The sequence below is a fragment of the Notolabrus celidotus genome, chromosome 12, assembly GCF_009762535.1.
Source record: "Notolabrus celidotus isolate fNotCel1 chromosome 12, fNotCel1.pri, whole genome shotgun sequence".
NCBI lineage: Eukaryota > Metazoa > Chordata > Actinopteri > Labriformes > Labridae > Notolabrus > Notolabrus celidotus.
In genome coordinates this window covers 15,477,365-15,500,233 of record NC_048283.1, presented here as the reverse complement: position 1 = coordinate 15,500,233, position 22,869 = coordinate 15,477,365, and the positions used below count along the sequence as shown (strand labels likewise).

Genomic DNA, 22,869 nt, shown 5'->3' with positions numbered 1-22,869 from the left:
CTAAGAGGACAGACTGCATTTAATTTGCCAGTAACTGACTTAAGTGAGACAGATTAAGGACACTGACAAATTCATCTTCCAGTAAATCTTTTTCACAAGACAAACTTATCAGATTCAATACTCAGTCAAACATCAGGACTACCCAATTCAATCGTGACCAAGTTATGACCTAACTGAACTTCTCCATCAACAGATCACAAAGTACATCTGATCTTCACTGTCTACATATTTGTATAGTGGCACTGTGCCATTATTCCCCCGTCATGTTGGCTAATGCTCTCTTCTTCTGTGGTCCCAGTGGAGTCTGGAGGTTACCCAACCCGTTTGTTGGGAAGGGAGGGGTCAGCAGCTTGCCCTGCCACTTGAGTCTGTCTGCTCCTCTGACACTACCCCATGCCACTGATCAGTGTGTGTTTGTGTGTTTAGGGAGGATAGGGTGGGGCCAGAGAGGAAGAGTTTTTGTTCCCACTAGGCTATTTCAGTTCACCCAAGGGGTTCATTTGGTAATTTGGAGATGTCATTTTGGGGGGAGTGGTGGCAGTATTGTGTGGTCGCTTGAGGGTGTATATGTATCACCATATCATGTTCAAACAATGTGTGAGGAATGTCAGGGTTGCTTCACACACACCCCACTAATAATGTGGGTTGGTTGATGTGTGTACCCCAAAATAGTTTCACCATTTCATGGTAGAAAAAAAGCTCCTGCATCAACATTTTGCGCTTCATGAGGAAATAAAACTCATGGTTTGAAATCATTATACCTTTAGGTTTCCGATTCTTAAAGTGTGATTTGATGTACTCACAGCGATGGCGTATCTGGTGATGTTTCTGTTCTCACACTCTATCAGAGCATCTGGTAGCTCCTCCCCGTCATGTGACTCTCCGTCTGTCACTACAATCATCACCTTGGTAGCTCCATCTCTGGCTCCTCGCTCAGCACTGAACGCCTCCGTGCTTCAAAGAAAGAAAGGACAGACTTGAAAATGACATGATGGTTTGCTTAAACACACATGGTGAATTTTCAGGCACACGAACACTTGATGGAAAAAATGAAAGAGAGGAAAAGAAAATGTAAACATACAAGGAGTAAAAGCTGTGAGAGAGGGAGGATTCAGAGAGAGTGAGCTACTTGATTTTCCAACACCTCAAATAAACTCCACCTTTGTGATAATATACAGTTTCAAGAGCTTCCCTGAGAAAATGAAAGTCCAGAAGAACAGAAAGAAACTGGACATACACTACTAATCAAAAGTTTGGAAACACCTTCTCATTCAAGGGTTTGTATTTATTTTATATATTTTAAACACTGCAGATTAATACTGAAGGCATCAAAACTATGAAAGAACATATATGGAATTATTTAATTAACAAAAAAGTGTTAAACAAACCAGAATATGTATTTAATATTCTGTAAAGTAGCCCCCCTTTTTCCTTCATGACAGCTTTGCACACTCTTGGTATTCTCTCAGTCTGCTTCATGAGGTAGTTTCCTTGAATGGTTGAGTTAACATGAGCCTTGTCAAGAGTTAATTTGTGGAATTACTTGCCTTCTTAATGTGTTTGAGACCATCAGTTGTGTCAAGTCAAGTCAAGTCAAGCTTTATTTATAAAGCACATTTAAAACAACCTCAGCTGACCAAAGTGCCGTAGAGTTATTAAAATATATATAATCTAATCTAATCATACAAAAATATAACAATAAATAAAACAATAAAAGAAAAGTAAGAGCTCAATTTAGGAAATAAAAAGAGTAAAAAACTAAAAAGCCAAGGATTCTTGCTTAGCTGGGACTGAATGCCAAGGAGAAAAGATGGGTTTTCAGTAGTGTTTTAAAGTGCTCAACAGACAGTGCAGCTCTAACCCGGAAAGGCAGTTCAGAGGTAGGGTTAGTACACAATGGATAGCCCTATTTGACTGCTGTTGTAATCCATATTATGGCAGAGCCATATTATACACTAGTTTTGATGTCTTCAGTATTGATCTACAATGTCGAAAATAATTAAAATAAATTAAACCCATTGAATGAGAAGGTGTTTCTAAACTTTTGACTGGTAGTGTACATCATCCAAATCACAACTGGACCTTTCAGGACATCATTAGTCAACATGACACACATACATTAGCCACCAGTTGACTCAACTTGGCCAGTGCGTGCAGCCTGCATTTGTCACTGCACACAGCAACCGCATCTGTGCATTCCCATCCAGCTGAGCCATGATACAGAGAGGAAACCTAAATGACAAACACAAACGGACCCCGGCCACACCCCGTTTGTCTGCAGGAAACCTGTTTTCAGCGGGACCTGCTTCAAGCGTTGAATAGGTTTGGTAAGCCTCAGACCAACACACTCACACACACAGAAACACGCAAACACACACAAACGCAGTAAACTGTGGAGAGTAGTCACTGCAAGAGAACTCAGTCATTTTCAGGCTAAACTCCAGCCCTTGTCTAAATATAACATTGTGGTCAGCCGCAAGAAACTCAGAGTTAAAAACAACCGTTTCCCCTATGCAGACTGCAAATTACATAGGGTGCAGAGAGAGAGAGGGAGAGAGAGAGGGAGAGAGGGAGAGAGAGGGAGAGAGAGGGAGAGAGAGGGAGAGAGGGAAAATATAAGGTCTAGAAATGTAAGGAAAATAGCGTCAGAAAAGGGAGATGGAGAAAAGAGAGACTGCAACTGGCAGAGAGAGAAAGCAGTTCAAATTAAATAGAACAATAAAAGATGGTTAAATGAGGCCAAACATTAAAACTTGGAATTGCATATCCAGCTCTGATGTGGTGTTGTAAGTGTGTGGCATAAACAATGTAATAAAACTGGTGGGACAGAGTGAAGAGAGAGGTATTAAATAAGGGAAGGGGAGAAAAGAGAGAGAAATGAGAGAGAAATGAGAGAGAAATCCGTCTTGAAGAGAAAATATAGATATAGAGGTAAACAGGTAAGGAGGGATGAAAGATGGTAAACAGGAACATGAGACAGAGAGAGGGTTAGATGAAAGAGGAGAGAAAGTGAGTGATGCTAATTGGGAGGCCTGGTAGTATTTACAGCCCATTTTATGGAGTCACAGCAGTGTGGTAATGACACGGCGGAGCAGCAGTCAGTGTGTGTGTGTTAGTATACGAGTGAGTGAGAACATCTCAGACGGGTGGAGCAATGTATAAAAATCAGAGGCTGATCCAATTGTGGAGGGTTGTTTGAAGTTCATGCATCAGTCTGTCATCTACTCTGAATTCAAAGTGTCCTCTGTATACTCCATTACTGTCATTTACACGTCAACATTGCACTGTGTGCTGGTTCAAAGACACTTTGTAACCTCAAATACCATGTCTGTACTCGGAGGCATTTGGGTGTCAGTGTTTTTCCTCTTGAACTGCCTGAACACAGTTCTTTTTGAATCTGAGATCAAGTCCTTTAGATACTGAGTCTGAAATCAGGCAATTAGCTTGGCTTAGCACAAGGATTGGGAACAGGGTGAACAGTCTGCCTAGCTTAGTCCAGTACGAAAATAGGCAAATTCATTGACTTGTGGCCTTAATGTGTATAAAAGCAGTAAATAAAAACAACCATCCCCCCAAAAAAATAATAAAAAAACCCACACAAAAAAACAAAACAAACAAAGACATTTATATTTACTGTATATGTATGATATGCAAAGGCTTTGTGAGTAAATCCCACAACAGCAAGAGGACTTCAAGAAGGTTTCTGTCAATATTACAACACATCATGTGTTAATACTCAAGCCTGGTTGCTTTGTTCAGCCTGTGAACTGCTCTATTTTTTGTCTCTTTCATCTTAGATGTAGGATTTGAAAGAGTCACAACTTCGGGTTTGAATTACTTTGCTCTGCTGCATCAACTCAAACACTATGCTGTCAAATGTTTTGTCTCAATTATTTTCTGTGAGTCGGCCCTCAATGTAGAGTTCTTGTCCAGCAGCCTGTTGCACTAGCTGTGTGTAAGTTGTGTCCTAAGTTAGGGTGTAAAGTCCAACCTAAACCATACGTTGAGACTAGTTAGTTTGTAACTTAAGTTGTGTCATTGTTTGATTGCACCACAGAGACGTAAGGTTCATCTTAACTATTAGACGTAACGTCCAAACTAACCACAACATTGTAACAGATATGATGTTTACACTTCCAGCAGCCAATCAGAGGAAAGCACCGATTTTGATGCAGAGGTTGTAACATTGTTATCTTTCGTGCCAAACCTTCTCGGAATTGACCAACAGCGGAAACAAACTGAAGTATGGTGATAACGATAGCCTAAACTTAATCCTTAATCTACGGTGTGTATAATAAAAGTGACATTGAGTGGAAAAAATATTAACTATAACATATGTTAATACTCAGGAGCGCAAATCTTGGTCATCATATTTTTCCAAAGGATGTAATCTCTTGCGAATAACGCGTTGCAGACATAATCTAGCTGGGAGAACCCTCTGTATCTCCTCATCCTCCAAATAATCCCACCTTTCAAAACGACGCGCCATGGCAGCCGATATACTCTACGGAGGACTTTACACCCACTAGGAGCTAAGTTTAAGAATTAAGTTGCAACTTAGGCTGACGTTGGAACAATCTCAGCTGGTGCAACGCACAAAACGTTTGTAGAGTGTAAACTTCATCCTAAATGAAAATTATGATCAAACTAGGCTATGTTTTAATTTACACCCAGTTGGTGCAACAGGCTGCAGATCTCTAATCTGCTAATGTAAGCTAGTTGAGCTCATCTTGCCTCCATGTGGTTCTGTGTTCTCCGTTGGAGATCCTTTCCATGGTAAACTGTTCTTAAAAGCATTTTATGTTTTTATGTTCCGCCGCCTTGTTTATCAAATCATCATTGCACTTCCTTAGCCCTTCCAAGTTTCTCCTCAAAAAGCAGACGATTTGGTGGATTTTATTTCTACTAGCTCGAGTGAGCTAACCAGTTAGAAAACATTAATTTGTTCCTGTAAGTTCTCAACAGTCAAGATCAAGTCAGTCTGGTCTAAGTCAATCCCAGTCAGGTAAAGTCTGTCTTACATCTACAGCTCTGTGTGAGTGTGAACTACTTCTTCACACCATAATAAATTCATGAAAAGCCTCAAGGGACAAGTATTTTTAGCTATGTTAGCAAAGTGCTTGGGTTTAGGGTTAAGTTTATAATAAGGTAGGGTCAGGGTAGAGGTCAAAGGTCAACAATGCAGGGGAGAGGGTCAAAGTTGAGGTTAGGGCGGGCGGGGAATGAAAGCAGTCAGCTCATGTAAATATAGTAATACAAAGTGTGTATTCGAATGAGTGCATGGTGTAAGTCCTTAATATGTGTCTGCATGTGTGTTAGTGTCTGTGTGTGCTGTAAGTGTCTGCTGTGTGTGTATTTTTACAGCTGCAGGAGCGCTACTTGGCTGACCAGGCTGGGTCAGTGTGTGCCACACCTGCAGCTGTGCTGAGCCAGCAGTCGACTAGTCCAGCTCAGCTAATCTCACTGTTTTTCTACCCCGTCACTTTCCTGCCTGGTGCCAGTGCTGCTTTGTGCCAATCCGTACAGTAAGGTGTGTCAGAGAGAAGTTGTGCTGTTAAAAAGTTGAAGTATTTTGATATTTCCTCCTCTTGTTAATAAAATAAACATGTTTCCACAAAGTATGACCAGTTTATATCTTAATTCTGAAGAAACGTGAGAGCATAAAGCTTCTGTGTTTACTGTCATGACTGCTGATAAGTGTGTGCAGCATGTCACAGGGTAGAAAAGGTTAAAAGTAAATATGCAGTAGCGTCTGGATTTCCAGTCAGTGGTGTTTTAATGCCACAGTTACACTATTTTACTGGCTCTATTTTCCAGTCACTGCTTTTCAACTACCTTTTAAATGTTCCTCCTAAACTTCTCCAACTTTTACCTTTGAGCGTAACAGAAAACAGGAACTCTCAAATTACCTGTACGTGTGTGTGTGTGTGTGTGTGTGTGTGTGTGTGTGTGTGTGCGTGCGTGCGTGCGTGCGTGTGTGCGTGCGTGCGTGCGTACGTGCGTGCGTGCGTGCGTGCGTGCGTGTGTGTGTGCATGCATGTGTGCATGCATGTGTGTGTGGAGAAGTTAAACAGCTCTCCAAGATCTCCAAGATACACATCCCAAAATGGAAGTGGTGGCCACACATCAGGTCTGGGTGTGGTGCTCTCTGTGGGTATGACTTTAATAAAGCAGGAATTTTATTTTGAAAGAGAAAAAGATATATTAAGACTTGGAGGTTTTCATTAAGCTGCTGACCCTCAACCTATAGAATAGTTTCTTTAGACTTGGGTTCCCTGCCTAACAACCTCCAACAAAGGAAAGTCAAAGAGAATCTGGAAAAAAAACAAACAAGAGAAAGTAGTAGGAGTGTATTTTCAAGATGATTAACACTCTTTTTGGCGGGGCAGCTACGAAGTGTAAACATGACAATTTTATGGCTTTTTACAAACTTGAGGAAGTGTTTAATTGTTTGAAAAAAAGTTTTCAGCTCTCCTAGCTAGAAAAAAAAACTTGAGTAGTGTTATGTAAAGGGCTAGTTTCAGGTTTTAGTGAATCATGATTGGTTGAGCACCTGAGCTAATGCAGCACTAGCTAGCTCTATGATAACAATGGCGTCCACATTTTTTTTCCAACTTCGCTTTTATGATGAAACCCACAACACACAACAAACAGTTCCGACCACGGTGCCTTCACTCTTGTTGTTTTTATTGGTGTATTTGGGTTGCTATGCCATCTGCTGGTTGCTGTCTCTTCAACCTTCCTATTGGCCGTGCTGAGCCAAAGAACAAAAAAAAAAAGCCTTTTAGAGTGTTTTTCACTTTTTGGTTCAAATGCACCCAGTGATTACCAACTTCTCTAGGTTGGTATGGCAACTGTGATACCAAAACAGTTGTGTTCTCCTCATGCAGCTGACACAAGCGACAGTTGCATTTATTTTGAGCAGTGTCTGTGTCCTATATTCAACTCCCCTTCAAGCTTGCTTTCACCAACGCCTGATGGAAATATTTGTTGATGTAACTGCTAAAATGAGCTAGCGGCTCATGTTTTTTTTGCTACAGCCACAAAAAACAGTAACGTGACAAGGCCTAAAACCAAAACAATGGCTGAGAGATGCTAAAACAACTGTAAGATCTCTGGATTCATGACACTGTTATACCTTTGTGTTACTAGAAGCTAAGAAGGGAGAAGTCGATACATTGTTTTAATCAAAATATTGAGTTCATCTGCTTTATGTTACAGTGTTTAAGCTGAGTAAGTACTCAAATCAGAGGGAGACTGATGGGATCATACTGTAGCTTTGAAAAACTGGGTAGTTAAATGCACATCACACAGGTGCAGAGCAATCAAAACATCAAGCAGATCCATGCCATAAGGATCGAGCAACTCAATCCCCTGAGAAGAGGAGGAGATGTAAACACCCTCCTACTCCAAAGGGAGAGTTTGAATATGTTCCCTCTCTAGACTTTAACCTGAGAGGCTTCAATCAAGAGTATGATATCAAATATTTCCTCTAAAAAGTTTGTCATATAATAAAAAGAAACAATTTGTAAATAAAAAAATGAATAAATAATAATAATTTAAAAAATGATTTAAAATAATAAAAATAAAAATAATGATACTAATAATAATACATTCTACATATTTTACATAATAAAAAATATTCCCTATGCTTGATCTGATAAGACAACATTTTCTACTTTTTGAAGACATGCATTAATATTTTTGTTCCAACCTGGACAGATATCCGTATACACTACCAGTCAAAAGTTTGGAAACACCTTCTCATTCAAGGGTTTGTATTTATTTTAATCATTTGAAACACTGTAGATTAATACCGAAGACTATGAAATAATTATTTAATTAACAAAAAAGTGTTAAACAAACCAGAATATGTTTTATATTTTAGATTCTGTAAAGTAGCCTCCTTTTTCATGACAGCTTTGCACACTCTTGGTATTCTCTCAGTCTGCTTCATGAAGTGGTCTCCTGGAATGGTTTCCAATTAACATGAGCCTTGTCAAGAGTTCATTTGTAGAATTACCTGCCTTCTTAATGTGTTTGAGACCATCAGTTGTGTAGTTCAGAGGTAGGGTTAGTACACAATGGATAGCCCTATTTGACTCCAACTCGACTGCGATGTCTACAAAGCGTTGGTGTTATATTCTGGGCTGTCATTGTTAATGATGAACTTGTTGGTCCTTTCCAGATTCAGGATGGTGTAACAGTTTCCTTCCATGGAGGAAAAGTCAATCCTCTAAAGTGAAGAAGACGCTAGTGTTCATGTATGACTTTCCAAAGATGCTCTTTTGAGCTGTATTTCTTGCCATCAATGTAAATTATCATATTTCTTATTGACCACAAGTTCTCAAGGCCAGTTCATGAGGCGATTGTCTTTAAACCCCTGAGATGCCATCCTGTCCTGGGAATAAGGTGAGGCATGTGACGGTGCATTGTCATACAAGTTGCAGCACACAGTGTCAGCAGAGAAGTCATCAGAAACCTCACTAAATCTGTTTACCAGTGACCTCTGACCCTCACAGTTAGAAAAGGAGGTCATATTGGACATTTGAGAAACACTTTATATTTGAAATGTTTCAAAGACATTAACAGTTTTATTTTATATACAAATGTAAAGAAAATTGTTGTTTTTGTTGAAGCTTGAATACAGTTGTAGTAAATATTAATATTTTCTATCAATAGAAAGTTTAAAACAGTGCCTAGTTTTTGATTTTCACCAGTTATATGCTCTTATCACCAACTTGCCTAATAATTTGGCACACTAATTTCTGCAGATTCTGCATTTATCTGAAAATACAGCCAACGTACTTTGAAAAGCATAATTCTAACTACACATTTGAGGAAATATATTCACTATCTGACTTCCTAACCACTTTGAAAATGACTGTTAACATATTTCTTAAAATAATCACAAAAATGGGACTTGCATAATAATTTGGAACACTGTACATATTATAAAAAACTATATCAGGAAATGAAACCATGAGAATGTTTTATCTAAACAGACAGACATTTTCCAATAGCTGAGACAAAGATTCAGCAAGTTTGAGTAGAAAGAACATCAGCCAGTAAGAGTGAAGTGACAGTGATTGACATGCTTACCAGGCCATGTGGATGGCATATGCAGTACGTGTCTCTCGTCCCTCCTGTCTGCTGATGTTCTTGGCAGCCTCCACCACCTCCTGTGTGGTCTGGTAGTCCTTCAGAGACCACTCATGGACTGCTACCTCACCGTACTGTAGAATGCCAACCTGAATGTGCACACACACACGCAGACATTGATAAGTATTATTAAAATGCCACATGACATGGTTGTACAGACACATACTTGTGGAAAGAAACATCTGAGACTCTTGTTTCTGGAGTGAAATATCTCTTTAAGTACCAATCCTGTTCTTTACGCAAACAGTGCACTGGGGAATTTTTGAATTCATTCAGAAACCAGAAGTATTTCCTTTTCACCTCACGTTGCCTGCTACCCCTTACCCCCCACCCTCCCTTTTCAAAACCCAAACCTCCTCTCACTCCTCTTGTTGTTTCGCTAGGAATAAAGTCCCCATTCCTCCCCCAACCTCAAGCTAGCTCGGCTCATGTCCCCTTACATTACTAGAGCAATTCATTCTGGTCATATCTGCCAAACCAGCTCTTTATACGTGTCACTCTATGCATGTTTTCACTCTGGGGGCTGGCTTGTCTTTCTGTTCTGGGCAAAAGCTAAGGGGTTCCAGAGGTTTGATTTGGAGACTTACTAAAATTCAAACCCACAAGTTTCCATTACTAATATAAATATTATTTACAGGCAGTGCAATTACACAACAACTAGTGTTTTTACCTGCATCTGGTCCGAGCTGATGTGGAACTTGCTGAGGATGTTGCTGAGGAAGTTCTGCACCTCGTACCAGGGGTAGATACTGTTTGAACCATCCAGCACGATCACAATGTCCATGTATGTGGAGCACCCTGCCACATGTGGGAGTGTAAAAATATTTGGTTAGCTAACGCAGGCCTGTGCTGTGTGTTTCTCTGCTTAAGTGTGTTTGTGCAAATGTGTGGTTACTTTGCGCTGTTGGAGCGATGGTCTCTCTTGGTTCTAGGTCATCACTGACAGAGGCGCAGATGCCGGTGCTGAACATAGACGTACCGCACTCCTGGGACCACAGAGGGGCACATGCCTGCCAAAAAACACAAACAAACACACACATCAACATCTGTCTCAAGTGTGAGGCAACTTCAGGAGCAACTATAGCGAGTTGAGTGAGTTATATTTTTAAGTGTTTATGTTTTCATCTTGTGTCGGTGGTAATTTTGTTCTTATCAAAGGGTTTTAAGATATGGACAAATGTGGACGTATGACCCTCAAATAAACAGAAAAAAAAAGAAAATGAGATGTGAGACGTGGAACCAAAAGAAAACAAGTCATACGAGGGAATAACTCATGGAAAAACTACAATAGTGTGGTTTGGGGGATAGAAAAATAAGGGAGAGGCAGAGAGAGAGAGACTATTGTTGACATGTTGGCAGTCACTGCTGTCATGAGTGGTTTTACAGAGCCAGAGCACCAGACCAGTGAGGCAATTTAAATCAGATTGTGTTAAATGCAGGGGGAGGGTGTGGGGTAGGAGGGCATCATATAAAAATATTTTGGTCTTCAAAGCATGCTGTTTATTTGGCTTTCATACCAAGAGGGAGCAATGAGCGGGAGAGTGCAAGAGGGGAGATAAAAGAGAAACTCAGAAGAGAGACAAAAGAGAGAGACCAAGAACGGGGTGAAATATGGGTAGAATAAGAGAAAGAGAAACATCCTGGTTTTGCTCGCCCTGTCATTATAGATGGTTTCTCCTCAGGCACACAGACAGACAGGCAGAAAGAGAAAAGATGGAGAGAGAGGGAGGAGAGAAAGCAAGGAGAGAGAAGATGGAGAAAAGCATGAGGTGCTATGGCTTTTGGTAGGTCTGTCATTAACAAAGGGCCGGAGACGCATTCCGATCCAGTTTTAGACCTGACCACTGGGGTTAGGATAAACACATAAGGGCACGTGCACACACACACACACACACACACACACACACACACACACACACACACACACACACACACACACACACACACACACATTAAAACACACACACACACACACACACACACACACACACACACACACACACACACACACACACACACACACACACACATTAAAACACATATCTGCTTAGTGGCGGAGGCAGGAGTGTTTCTTTGGAAGCCAGTTCCTCTGGAAGCCACAAGTTTCCAAAGTCAGGACTTGCACTTGTTTTTTCTTAGATTTGTCTCAGTCAAGAGTTACCTCTTCTTAAAAGATATGACTTTAACTTGTTATCAAAGACACAACATTTTTATCTTCTATACTCCTGTAAAAAAATTGAGCTGAAAACAAAATTTTGCGAGGAAAAGAAACTTGATCTGATCAAAGCTTTGAGGGGAGAAGAAGGTGAGGCAGAATAAAGAGTAAAAAGAGAACTGACAGCAAAATTAATCAATTGCAGTGGACTACAGTTGTTTAGTTGAAGTAGCTCACAGGCTTAACACATACAGTATCTCAAAAGTGAGTACACCCCTCAAATTTCTGCACATATTTAATTATATCTTTTCATGTGACAACACTGAAGAAATGACACTTTGATATAATGTAAAGTAGTCAGTGCAGACCCATCAAAATAACTCAACATACAGCCATTAATGTTTAAACCATGCACCAGCAACAAAGTGAGTACACCCCTAAGTGAAAATGTCCAAATTGGGCCCAAAGTGTCAATATTTGTGGCCACCATTATTTTCTAGCGCTGCCTTAACCCTCTTGGGCATGGAGTTCACCAGAGCTTCACAGGTTGCCACTGGAGTCCTCTTCCACTCCTCCATGATGACATCAAGGAGGTGGTGGAGGTTAGAGACCTTGTGCTCCTCCACCTTCCATTTGAGGATGCCCCACAGATGCTCAGTAGGGTTTAGGTCTGGAGACATGCTTGGCCACTCCATCACCTTTACCCTCACCTTCTTTAGCAAGGCAGGGGCCTTCTTGGACGTGTGTGTCATTATCATGTTGGAATACTGCCCTGGGGCCCAGTTTTTGAAGGGAGGGGATCATGCTCTGCTTCAGTATGTCACAGTACAGTACATGTTGGCATTCATGGTTCCCTTAATGAACTGTAGCTCCCCAGTGCCGACAGCACTCATGCAGACCCAGACCATGACACTCCCACCACCATGCTTGACTGTAGGCAAGACACAATGGTCTATGTACTCCTCACCTGGTTGCCCCCACACACGCCTGACACCATCTGAACCAAATAAGTTTATCTTGGTCTCATCAGACCACAAGACATGGTTCCAGTAATTCATGTCCTTAGTCTGCTTGTTTTTAGCAAATTATTTGCGGACTTTCTTGTGCATCATCTTTAGAAGAAATGTGAGGGGTGTACTCACTTTTGTGAGATACTGTATATAAGTAAAAATGCCTTTTACTACAGTTTTCTATGTGAACTGTCCAGTTTAATTGTTATTCAAATCTGTAAGACTCAAATCTTGACCTATAACTTGTTTCTCATTAGTTTCACAGAACTCACATTTTATCAAAGGCAACATGAACTATCTGTGAATACATAAATAATTAGGATTCAGGTGATTGTTTGAGCAACTGATTGAATATTTTTCTGTTTGTAAATGTGAGCATGAATCTCAAACGGTATCCAGGAATTGTGTGCTCAGTGAACCGCACACAAAACGGAACGAAATTCAAATGAAAGCACACCGACAGAGCTGATTCCCTGAAATACAGTCAAGCAAACACAACCTGGTCTCACCACATCCCCTCAGTCTCCCACACATAAAATCCCAGAGATGTAGCACAAATAAAAACAGAGTGTAATTTCAACAAACCAAGAATCCATCAGGTGAGTCAGGAGTGAGGGTCATTCCCAGGTGAGAGTTCCTCAGGTTCTTAGAAACGTTCTGGAGAGCAGTCTCGCCTGAGTTAGACAGATGGAGCAGTTCATTTTATTTTACATGATGTGAGTGCTTCCAAAATGAGAATTTATGTTTTAGACAGTGTTTATTTCTTTTACCTAAATTCACTTTGCTGCATTTTGAGTTCCTCTTTTCTCCCACAACGCATTTGTACACATCTCCTTTCCTATTGTTGGGTGGCCCGTCCCAGGGAGCGCCAACCAGCATCCTTCAATGGAGTGAAACAGTTGGTCATTTATACAGGAAACAGTCTTTTTCATGCCCTTTGTGGCTGATGTTTAATTAGTGTCTTGCATTCTTTGTCTTTCACCACACACTTACGATTTCTCTCCGTCTGATTCGTGCTGTAACACAGAGAAGCCAAACAGAGCATCCTCTGGACCCTCAAAGATGCGTGGATTTTTGACATCTATATTGAAACACTGACATAACTCTGAAAGACACAGCAAAACAGATTATTACACAGGTGGCAACATGACAGAAAGATGACTTTTATTTACATTTTGTCAACAGTATTTCAAGCAAACATATATATCATATCTGTCTCTTTGATATAGAGCTACAATTAGCAAAGTTCTGCACACATGATAATGATGAGTAAATGCAACTTAATGGTGCAATGTTCTACAGGTTCCAAACTTCATCACCTTCACTACAACATCACTTCCTGGTTCCTGTGTCATATGACTGAAATAACCAATCACAAGCAAAGAGGACTTATCAAGGTTTGCATGAGGGAAACCAAAGAAGCAGAAGCAGCAGCACGTCTGGTCTTCAACCAGCCTAAGACAGCTCATGTCACTCCCCTGCTCATTTCGCTACACTGGCTTCCAGTTGCAGCTCGCATTAGATACAAAACTCTAATCATCACTTACAAAGCAGTAACCAAAACTGCTTCAGTTTACCTGGAACCCTTAATCCAGGTCTACAGCCCTTCTCGCCCGCTATGCTCAGCCTCAGAAAGGCGCCTAGTGCTTCAAGCACATAAGGCCTCAAAATCACTAGCTTGTCTCTTCTCTTCTGTTGTCCCTAAATGGTGGAATGAATTGTCCAACTCCATTCGATCTGCAGAGTCCCTCTCTACTTTCAAAAGACAGCTAAAGACCCAGCTCTTTAGGAAGCACTATGCACTTAGCTAGACTATTCTCCACTGTTGTCCCCAGTGGCAGATTGTGTCGTCCAGCTACAGTTGACTTGCACTGTCCTGCTCTACTCTGGGAATCTGTGTTCAGCTCTTGAGTGACCCAGCACTTGGTACTTTGGTCATCATTGTGATGATGACGAGTTAATGGTTGATGATGATAATGGTAGGTCTTAAATGGTTTGGTTGCTTCATTGTAGATGTTCCTTATTTTACAAAAAAATTTAAAATAATGTACTTTTGTGCATTGCCTTTACACTGCTTGGCAGTACCTGCATCCAAATGGACTTGAAGCACTTTGTTACTCTTACTGCTCTTGTTTCCTCTTGTCTAGATCTTTGCTTGTGTTGTTCTTGTTCTCGTATGTACGTCGCTTTGGATAAAAGCGTCTGCTAAATGACATTGTAACCTTGTAACATTAAACAGTTTTAAGATGCAGAAATGTGTGTGTCTTATAGTTAACTGTATACACTAACACATTTATTTTTAGAAATACAATTAAATTTACACATTAATTTCAATTCTGAACCTTAAATGAACACAATCTGCCTCCAAGTCCAGATCAGTACAAATAAACAAGATGTATCCAATATGTAAAGACAATGTTTATGAGGGAATTATATAGGCTACCTTTTAGTAACAGCATATTTATATTCAAGCAATCTTTTTAACATGTCACATTTTTAAAGGCTTTAAGGCATTAAGAATATAATGTAATACAAACGATATTAAAGAACTGTTAAATAAATGAAATACATGTAAAACATGGAGTAGGAAACTGTGTTCATAACTTAATGTCGACAGTGCAGAGTCAGATTATTATTTTCCCTCTTGGTGATAGGACAGAGGATTGGGGGGAGCTGAGGGGGAGCTCAAGAAGATGGATAAACAGACTGACCAGAGGCAACCTCCAGGAAAAAAGGGAGTTCAGTCTGAGGGGAAAGTGGGAAAGGAGAGGGAAGAGACGAGGCAAGGCAAGGAAGGGTGTGGGTTAAAAAAACTATGTAGTATAGTAAGCCTCCTGTTATGACACACAAGCCTGCCCTTCATACAGAGAGAGAGAGAGAGAGAGAGAGAGAGAGAGAGAGAGAGAGAGAGAGAGAGAGAGAGAGAGAGAGAGAGAGAGAGAGACACACACACAGAAACGCAGGATTGCAACATGACGAAGGTCAGCAGCTAAAAACATTTTTCAACTGGCCAAATGTAAGACACACATTTTATTTGTACCAAAGTCTGAGGGGGGGGAAGTCTAAATATGTTTTCCAACACCAGAATGAGTGCACAATGTTACATAAATACACAGCACAGATAAAATGTGTCCTTTAATACATGTGCTGGAAATATAAACTGACTAGACAAACAAAAAATATTTGACTGTTGAGTTTCTGTGCTCCACATAAAGGCTATTCAATCAACAGTTCCTAGAAAATTTCAAAAATAAATACAATTCACCATGTACACAATCTCTCACTGCATTTTTAAATATTTTCAACAAGAAATCACATTCACTCTTGGTGGACAACATGAGTAAGAGTCTTAACACACTGGTAGAATCCATTCTTACACACAGTGATGTCCAAGCGGCAGGCTAATGCAGAAGTGCTAAAAACTGCAGTTCGTCGAGTGTCCACTTGAGGCTTGCTCCAGAAGTACTGGAAACCACTTAGACACTCATTCAAGAAGGCTGATCTTTACAGCTAAAATAAACGGGTTGACAGCCTGGTACAAAAAATTATTTCAGTCTGACCAAGCGGTAACCTCCGGTCTAAAAATATGAGTCCAATGCGGAAGTGTTAAAAACTACAGAACATCAAGGATGAACCACATACACACCAATTAAAAAAAAAAAGACTATCTTTACAGCAGAAATAAACATATTAATAACGTGCTGGACGCTTACTCTCCTCTATCACTCTTTCAAGACCCAATTCGGTCGAGGCATGATGGTTGTCTAACATGAGTCTGGTTCTGCTCGAGGTTTCTGCCTGTTAAAAAAGGAAGTTTTTCCTCACCACTGTAACTAGCTAAATACTGCGATGTGCAATGCTCATGATGGATTAAAGTGGGGTCCGACTGAGTCTTACCCTGTCTTGAATTTGGGTCTCTGTTCATAATTTGACATAGAGTGGTCAAGACCTGCTATGTTTGTAAAAGCGTCTTGAGATAACGTTTGTTGTGATTTGTTGCTATACAAATAAAGATTGATTGATTGATTGATATTTACAGCCTGGTACAAAAGAAGAGTGTAGTCTGGATAGCTCATTTCTCGATCGGCACACACTGTACGGGGTGTGAATTTTTTTCTTAACGCGGCAATTTTGAAGATATTGAGATTACGAGTCTTCTAATGAGAGGCACAGCTGACTTGACTGACAGACGGGAACACTGTAGCTGTTGGCTAGGAGGCTCAAACTCCGCCTCTTTACATCACAATCGCTCGACAGCAGCAATATGGCTGCCGATTGGCCTCAAAACAGCTCTTCAGAAACAAATGGGTGACGTCACGGATACTACGTCCATATTTTATACAGTTTATGGTCTGGACACTAAACAGGTGGTGAATTATTTTATAACTCAGCCTATTAGAAGGTAATAAGATTACGAGTTTCGCCTAACTAGAAGCACAGCTGACTTGATTGACAGGCAGGCATACTGTTAGCGAGGAGGCTCAACACCTCCTTACCTCACACTAGCTCGACAGAAATTAGGTTGAGTTCAGCATTTCCAATATGGCACCTGCCGACAATAGCCTATGGTGATGCCTTTTTCTTAATGCTAAGTATACTAACGTGATCCAAATGATTGAATTAACATGCTAAAGTTTGGCTTTTATATGGAGTTTACCAGTTATACCACCAGTTTTAATCAATACAACATCCCAATCTTTGTTTTTCCTTGTAAGCTATTGTCCTCCATACTGTGCTGCAGTTTGCTCTCACCTTGCTGTACATTTGACTTACTGTTCCAATTTGACAAGTTTGCATTTGTCAGATACCCTTGCCAGCTCCATCCTTTAAAGAAAATATGGTCACTTCCGACCCTCCCCAAAACAAGATGGCAACATCCAAAAAATCTATATCATGACTTTAAAACAGCAACATGATGTAACAGCCCACTTCTTACAGTCTATAGTTTCAGCTGAAACTATATAACTATGGGGCTGCAGTAGCTCAGGCCTTGGGTTGGGAACCGGAGGGTCGCTGGTTTGAGTCCCAGTATGGACGAAGTATGGCAAGTGGACTGTTGGCTGGAGAGGTGCTAGTTCACTTGCCTGCCTTGAGTGAGGGAACCGAATCCCCAACTTCTCGGGGTGTGCTGGTTGTTGGCAGCATCCATACTCTGACACCTTAAGTGCATGTCCACTGCATGTTTGTGCATAAAATTGTAATGCATGACCAAAAAATAACACGAGTGGAAAAATTTAAGTATGTTTCTTCTTGAAATCCTGGCTGTTGTTGTCAGGGTCATAAAAAGAAACAAATTCTCTTTGGCACTTCATCAGGACTTTTAATTCCACTCAAATTAAAGGGTATCTTAAAGTCATATTTTCAGTTGAATCAGTGTGCCACTCTTGACGGTTGTTACTTAACATGTCCTTCTTGTGCATCTACAGTATGTTATTTGAATCCCTGAAAAGCAGGATGTGTTGGATGTGTTCTGTCAAAATAAATTTGACTTGACATGTAATTAAGTAGCATCCGGGGCCGTCTACATTAACTCTACGACTGTACTGTACTCCAAGCGTAAGTCCTCTTGAGGAAAGTAGTCCAGGATGGGGAACAAGACTAGGACACTGCAGCTGTGATTACACACTATAGTCTTACACTTGTGCAGAGATACTTTCCAACAAATACACAGTGACACACAAACAGTTACCTCGGCCAGGCCAATCAGAGGGGGATTCCACTAGGTTTTGAGACAGAAACTAGATATGTCCACTGTTTCTCTTCCATCTCTGCTCCTGCTTTTCTCACACACTGTAATTTTTCCATTTTCTCTCCAGAACAGATGTTTTCATTCTGTGATATAATTACAATTTCAGGCAAGTTTCTCCTTCTCCTGTACACAGATTTACTCACTGGACATCTGTCGCTACAAAAGATGTGGGTTGTATTGGCCAGGCTGGCAGTCTGGCTCTAAGGGTTGCATTATAACTGTAGCATTTGTTTCACCAGTTTGGTCTAATCTAAAGCATTTTAAAAAACCTGGTTGGACAGAAATTTTAATACTGACCTCCATGTTCCCATAAGGTTGTGTCCTGCTGATTTTACAGTCAGCCAAAGTTTGTAGCTATGCACCTACTCAATGGAATGGCAAAGAGTTATGATCCCCAGGGGATGAAGTCTACTGGCTTTCAAAACCTCTTCACCTTCTGTCATCACGAGGCTCATATTTGTGGTTTCAACTCTTCAGGACAATTGGATGACTTCCAGGAATTTGGTTCCCCTTTGGGTGAGCTGTAATAACTTGGTGATTCCTTAAACTTTCAAAAACACCTTGATCATGTGCAAAAACCTTCTCGAATAAGCAAGCAAACATGTTAAATGAAGGTGGCGACCACTGTCAACATTATTCCTTCCTAGCATTAGAATATTAGTATTGTTATTTTGAGCATGTTTAACTGCCAGCAGTGTCTCAGTAGAGCCCCACAATGCTACTTATTAAGCTGTAGACTCTAAATCTTGTTTCTGCTCATTCTGATCTATGCAAGCTTCCAATACTTAAATTCTGAAATCATCGGGGGACTTTGGAGAGATTCAGCCATCGGACTGAGTCTACACAGATGTTTAATGCACTTCACCAATGGGAATGTGCGTAGGCAAGGATCAAGTAATTCCTTTATATAAAATCTTTCATTTTCATAGCCAGAATGGACAAAAATCTTGCTATCCAGCTCTGTATGTAACAAGTTACTCTCTTCTGTTCTCTCTTAGATGCAGTGTAGTAAATCTTTTCTGCCTTTTCTTGTGGCAACATCCCCCAACTTCTCCAATTCTGACTTTCTTTCCACAACAAACCGAGCCCCTGATAACAACCCTTGCAGCTCATTTCATTGATGTCATTCTGACTGATGTCATTCTCCTATTTCACTCACTCTCTCATAAACCATAAATTGCTCTTTTCTTTTACCCCCTCTCCTATAACATACGCTCAAGCACACATGTAAACACAAAGTAAGTCTACCACAAGGCCCCAACTCCCTGCCCAGCATCTTCGACTCCCACAAAGCTGTACCATCATTTGCTGTTCTCTCTTTCCTGTCCTCCCTCCTCTGGTTCTGGTTCAGTTTTCATTCGGGGTTTATATATGACACAGTACCACAGCCCCTCTGACCACGCTTCACCATGACAACTAGTGGCAAACATGTATCAAGCCAAACTGGGTCCCGATTCTCAAAACCACAAGGCACTTGGCGCTACTGCTCGATGTGTATTGTGGAGATTGTGCAGAAATGTAACTTCACATTACGAAGTTTTGATTCTAGAGAAACAACTCTTATAGAAGTGTATAAATATTTGAGTGTCCCTCTCTTCCTCTATGTTTTTCTGTCTCTCTACTTTACATCCTCTCCTTGTAGCACCTCTGTGAACTGCAGCGGAGTTGTCTCCTTGACCGTCTGTTTCTATCATCTTCATAACCGACTCATGTTTCCCAAACATCTCCCCCTTCACCTCCTCTCACCCACTTTCACAGCTTTTCTATCCATTATCTCCACCGTGGTCTGTTCTCATCTCTATCACCCTCTCATGGGGGAATGGGGGTGGGAGATGAGGAGGGGGGGGATAGGAATGAAAGTGAGCGAATGATGGGAGAGTGAAATAACAGAAGAAGATAGCAGGGAGAATAATAGCGTAAATTTATGAACGACTGGTGGAACTGAGTCAAACACACACACCTGCGTTCAACATCTCAGTAAAGCATAGCACGGTGTAACAGACACGGGGTGCCTGCTGGCTGCATTGGGGGAGCTCTGCTGAAGCCATTAACATTACACACATACTCACTCATTCACCTATATGCTGATGTATGACACATGAACAAGGTAGCATACTCATACACATGCAGGAACTCTCAAACTGAAGTCATATAACCTACAGTACAAATTAAATCAAAGGTCACACAGAGAAAATTACACTGTATATGCTCCATTTAAACAGAAAATGAAAGGCAATGTGTAAAACCTAACCACAGGCATCATTTGACTGCTGGCATGTGTAAATAGGTGTGTGTGTTTGTGTGTGCATGTCAGTCTAAGTATGTAGTGTAAATGATCTTAATGCGTGTTGGAGGAGAGGCATTTTACATAGCATGAAAACTGGCTGCATGGATAATTACTCTGCAGTCTACGTGTTAAAATTTGGCAAGAAAGCCAGAAAGCAGGTTGAACTTGACATGCCTTACACGACATAATATCTCAGCCTATTGATCTACAGTTATGTCATGGCTATGTGCTGCAGTTAAACAACTGCTTATCAGCTACATCAACACTTTGGTTTGGTAGACAACAATAGTCTGTTTCTTTGGTTTCTTGCTGGTGGTCAGGAATGGTCCAATGAGGTGTGTGAGGCTACACGGCCACAGTGAACATGAGTAAGAAGTAAACGCACATGGCACAGACGCCTTATTAGGGGAACTGTAGACATGTAGTCGCTTAGACTCTAAGCGATGAAAGTGGCTGATATGGCCGGTGAGGTTGAGTTACACTGCTGCACAGGTCAGGAGAAGTCGGCTGTAAGCGGAGATGAACTAGTAACCTTTTGGCAGAGGATACATCAGCAGATTTCTCCTATTGCTCCAGACATCTCCTGGCAGAGCTGGAAGCCGCCAACAAGAGAATGAAATATTTCCTTAGGACTGACAAAACGGATAGATTTACGGGATCATCGGACTTTAAACCAGGAACCATTACTTTGTTGGACTCATGCACAACTTCCTATACCTTTGATGTGTTTGGCAAATGGAGTGCGGCCATATGTTTTAATGTGTCTGCCTCCTAACTCTCCTGCACACAGTCATGTTAGGAATGTTTTCATGGTCAGTCGCTTACTGTCACACAGAGAACAAAGCTTTGGGCCTGAGGGAGGCACGCATGACACCAATATTCACATATGTTGTCTGTTAAAGTGTAAAAGTACTGGAGGTTAAGGACCATACCATTGAGCTTGACAGAATTGAAGGACAGGGGAGCAACTGGGCAGTAAAGAGGCATCAATCAAATGAGGTTGACATAATATAGTTCCCCAAAGTTCACAAATTGGTGCAATGATTGAAGACCTATTCACAGTTAATGAAGTAAAAAGACAAATCATATTTGAAGTCTAAAAATATATTTGGAACACAAACATAGGTCTTATAACTGAGTACTTCTTACCGTTAAGAATGAAGATAAACTCCAGGTACAACAGGTATCTATGTAGCTCCATTTATGAAACTGATTCAGAGTCTCACGTCTAGTTTCCAATATTTTCTCTGATTCCAAAGTAGTCTCTCCTTAGTTCTGTTAAATGCAGTGAATCGGCGTCCACCGCACATTCACACTCGCACGCACGCACAGAAACAAGCGCGTGCTACTTTTTCAGCTCTCTCTGCCCAAGAGACGCGTAAAATCCGTGCAAACGGTGCGGCAGGGGCATATCTTCTGTTCCTAAGGGGGTTCAGGTCAGGTTCTTTACAAGACAAAAGCAGTCCGGAGAATTTAAATACGGCTTGAAATAAAGAAAACTTCTTTAATTTAGCCTTTTAAAGTTCCAACATTTGAACGACCTCACATTTAAAAGATAACTTGCGGAGCATCAGAAGATCCTTAGGATACAGAGAAAAAACCCTAATTAACACCTCAGTGACCCATGGTAAGAGCGTGAAAATCCTGCACCTGTCCCGTCAAACAAGGGGCCGCAGTTCAGAGTCATTAAACCATAACTAATGTGCAACACCTTCCTAAACAGTCACTCGGCACCACGCGTTATCCCTGCTGGCTCCGGCGCGCGTCTTTGAAGATCAAACTCCGCTCATTAGGCCGAAACTTTGTACAGAGCTGCTGTGCCTCGTATCCATGGTCCTATCCACTGGTTTCTTAATACTGAACATCCAAAAACAGCCGTTTCCAGTGAGCTTCTATTCATGTAAATATGTGCCTCCAGTGACGAGTTTCTTTCACTTTGAAATGAAAGAGCGCATTTATCCTCAGAACTTCCCTCCTTCCATGCGTCCTCCTCCATCCACCAGACTCCTCTCTGAGCAACTGCTTCTCTTGACAAACCTCAAACCCACTCACCCCCCCTTCACTCTTTCTCAAACATGTCTCAGGATTTTCTCTCAAAATATTTCAGTTTGCTCCCTTCTTCATCGTCTTTTTTGTTTTCTTTGAGAATATCTCAATAAATCTCTAAATGTGTGGAGTCCAGTTCATCTGGTTCTATGCTTTAATGTGACACTGAATAAAGTAATTTTATCTATTTGTGTACAGGGAAATCTTAGGCTCCAATATATTCTCACTAAGCCACACACAAAAGTTATTCTGTCTTAAGTTATGAATGAATTTATGAGTGAATATATGAATCATTAAAAATCAGTTCAGCTGCTGTACCCTTTTAAGAAAATGTGTGTTTGAACAGTCCAGGAGGAGTGCTCTGATGGTTGTGAAGACTTAAACACTTTTTCTGACCTTCTGAAATAAATGCTAACAGCTACTCTAAGTTCACTTTTTATGTACTCATGAACTAATACAA

The 22,869-nt window shown here is 40.8% G+C and overlaps 1 protein-coding gene across 1 annotated transcript in view; it reads right to left on the bottom strand.

Annotated features, from left to right (window-relative positions):
- itga10 (integrin, alpha 10) overlaps positions 1-22,315 on the bottom strand; it is a 34,981-nt gene extending 12,666 nt beyond the window's left edge. Inside the window, exons 1-8 of the mRNA XM_034698637.1 lie at positions 21,513-22,315; positions 13,321-13,432; positions 13,098-13,207; positions 12,913-13,001; positions 10,058-10,172; positions 9,833-9,960; positions 9,103-9,251; positions 804-954 (exon numbers count right to left, since the gene is read on the bottom strand). Of these exons, the coding sequence (XP_034554528.1) occupies positions 804-954; positions 9,103-9,251; positions 9,833-9,960; positions 10,058-10,172; positions 12,913-13,001; positions 13,098-13,207; positions 13,321-13,432; positions 21,513-21,564 (906 nt within the window). The 5' untranslated portion in view covers positions 21,565-22,315. The remainder of the gene's footprint in view (positions 1-803; positions 955-9,102; positions 9,252-9,832; positions 9,961-10,057; positions 10,173-12,912; positions 13,002-13,097; positions 13,208-13,320; positions 13,433-21,512) is intronic.
- Between the last annotated feature and the right edge of the window lie 554 nt (positions 22,316-22,869).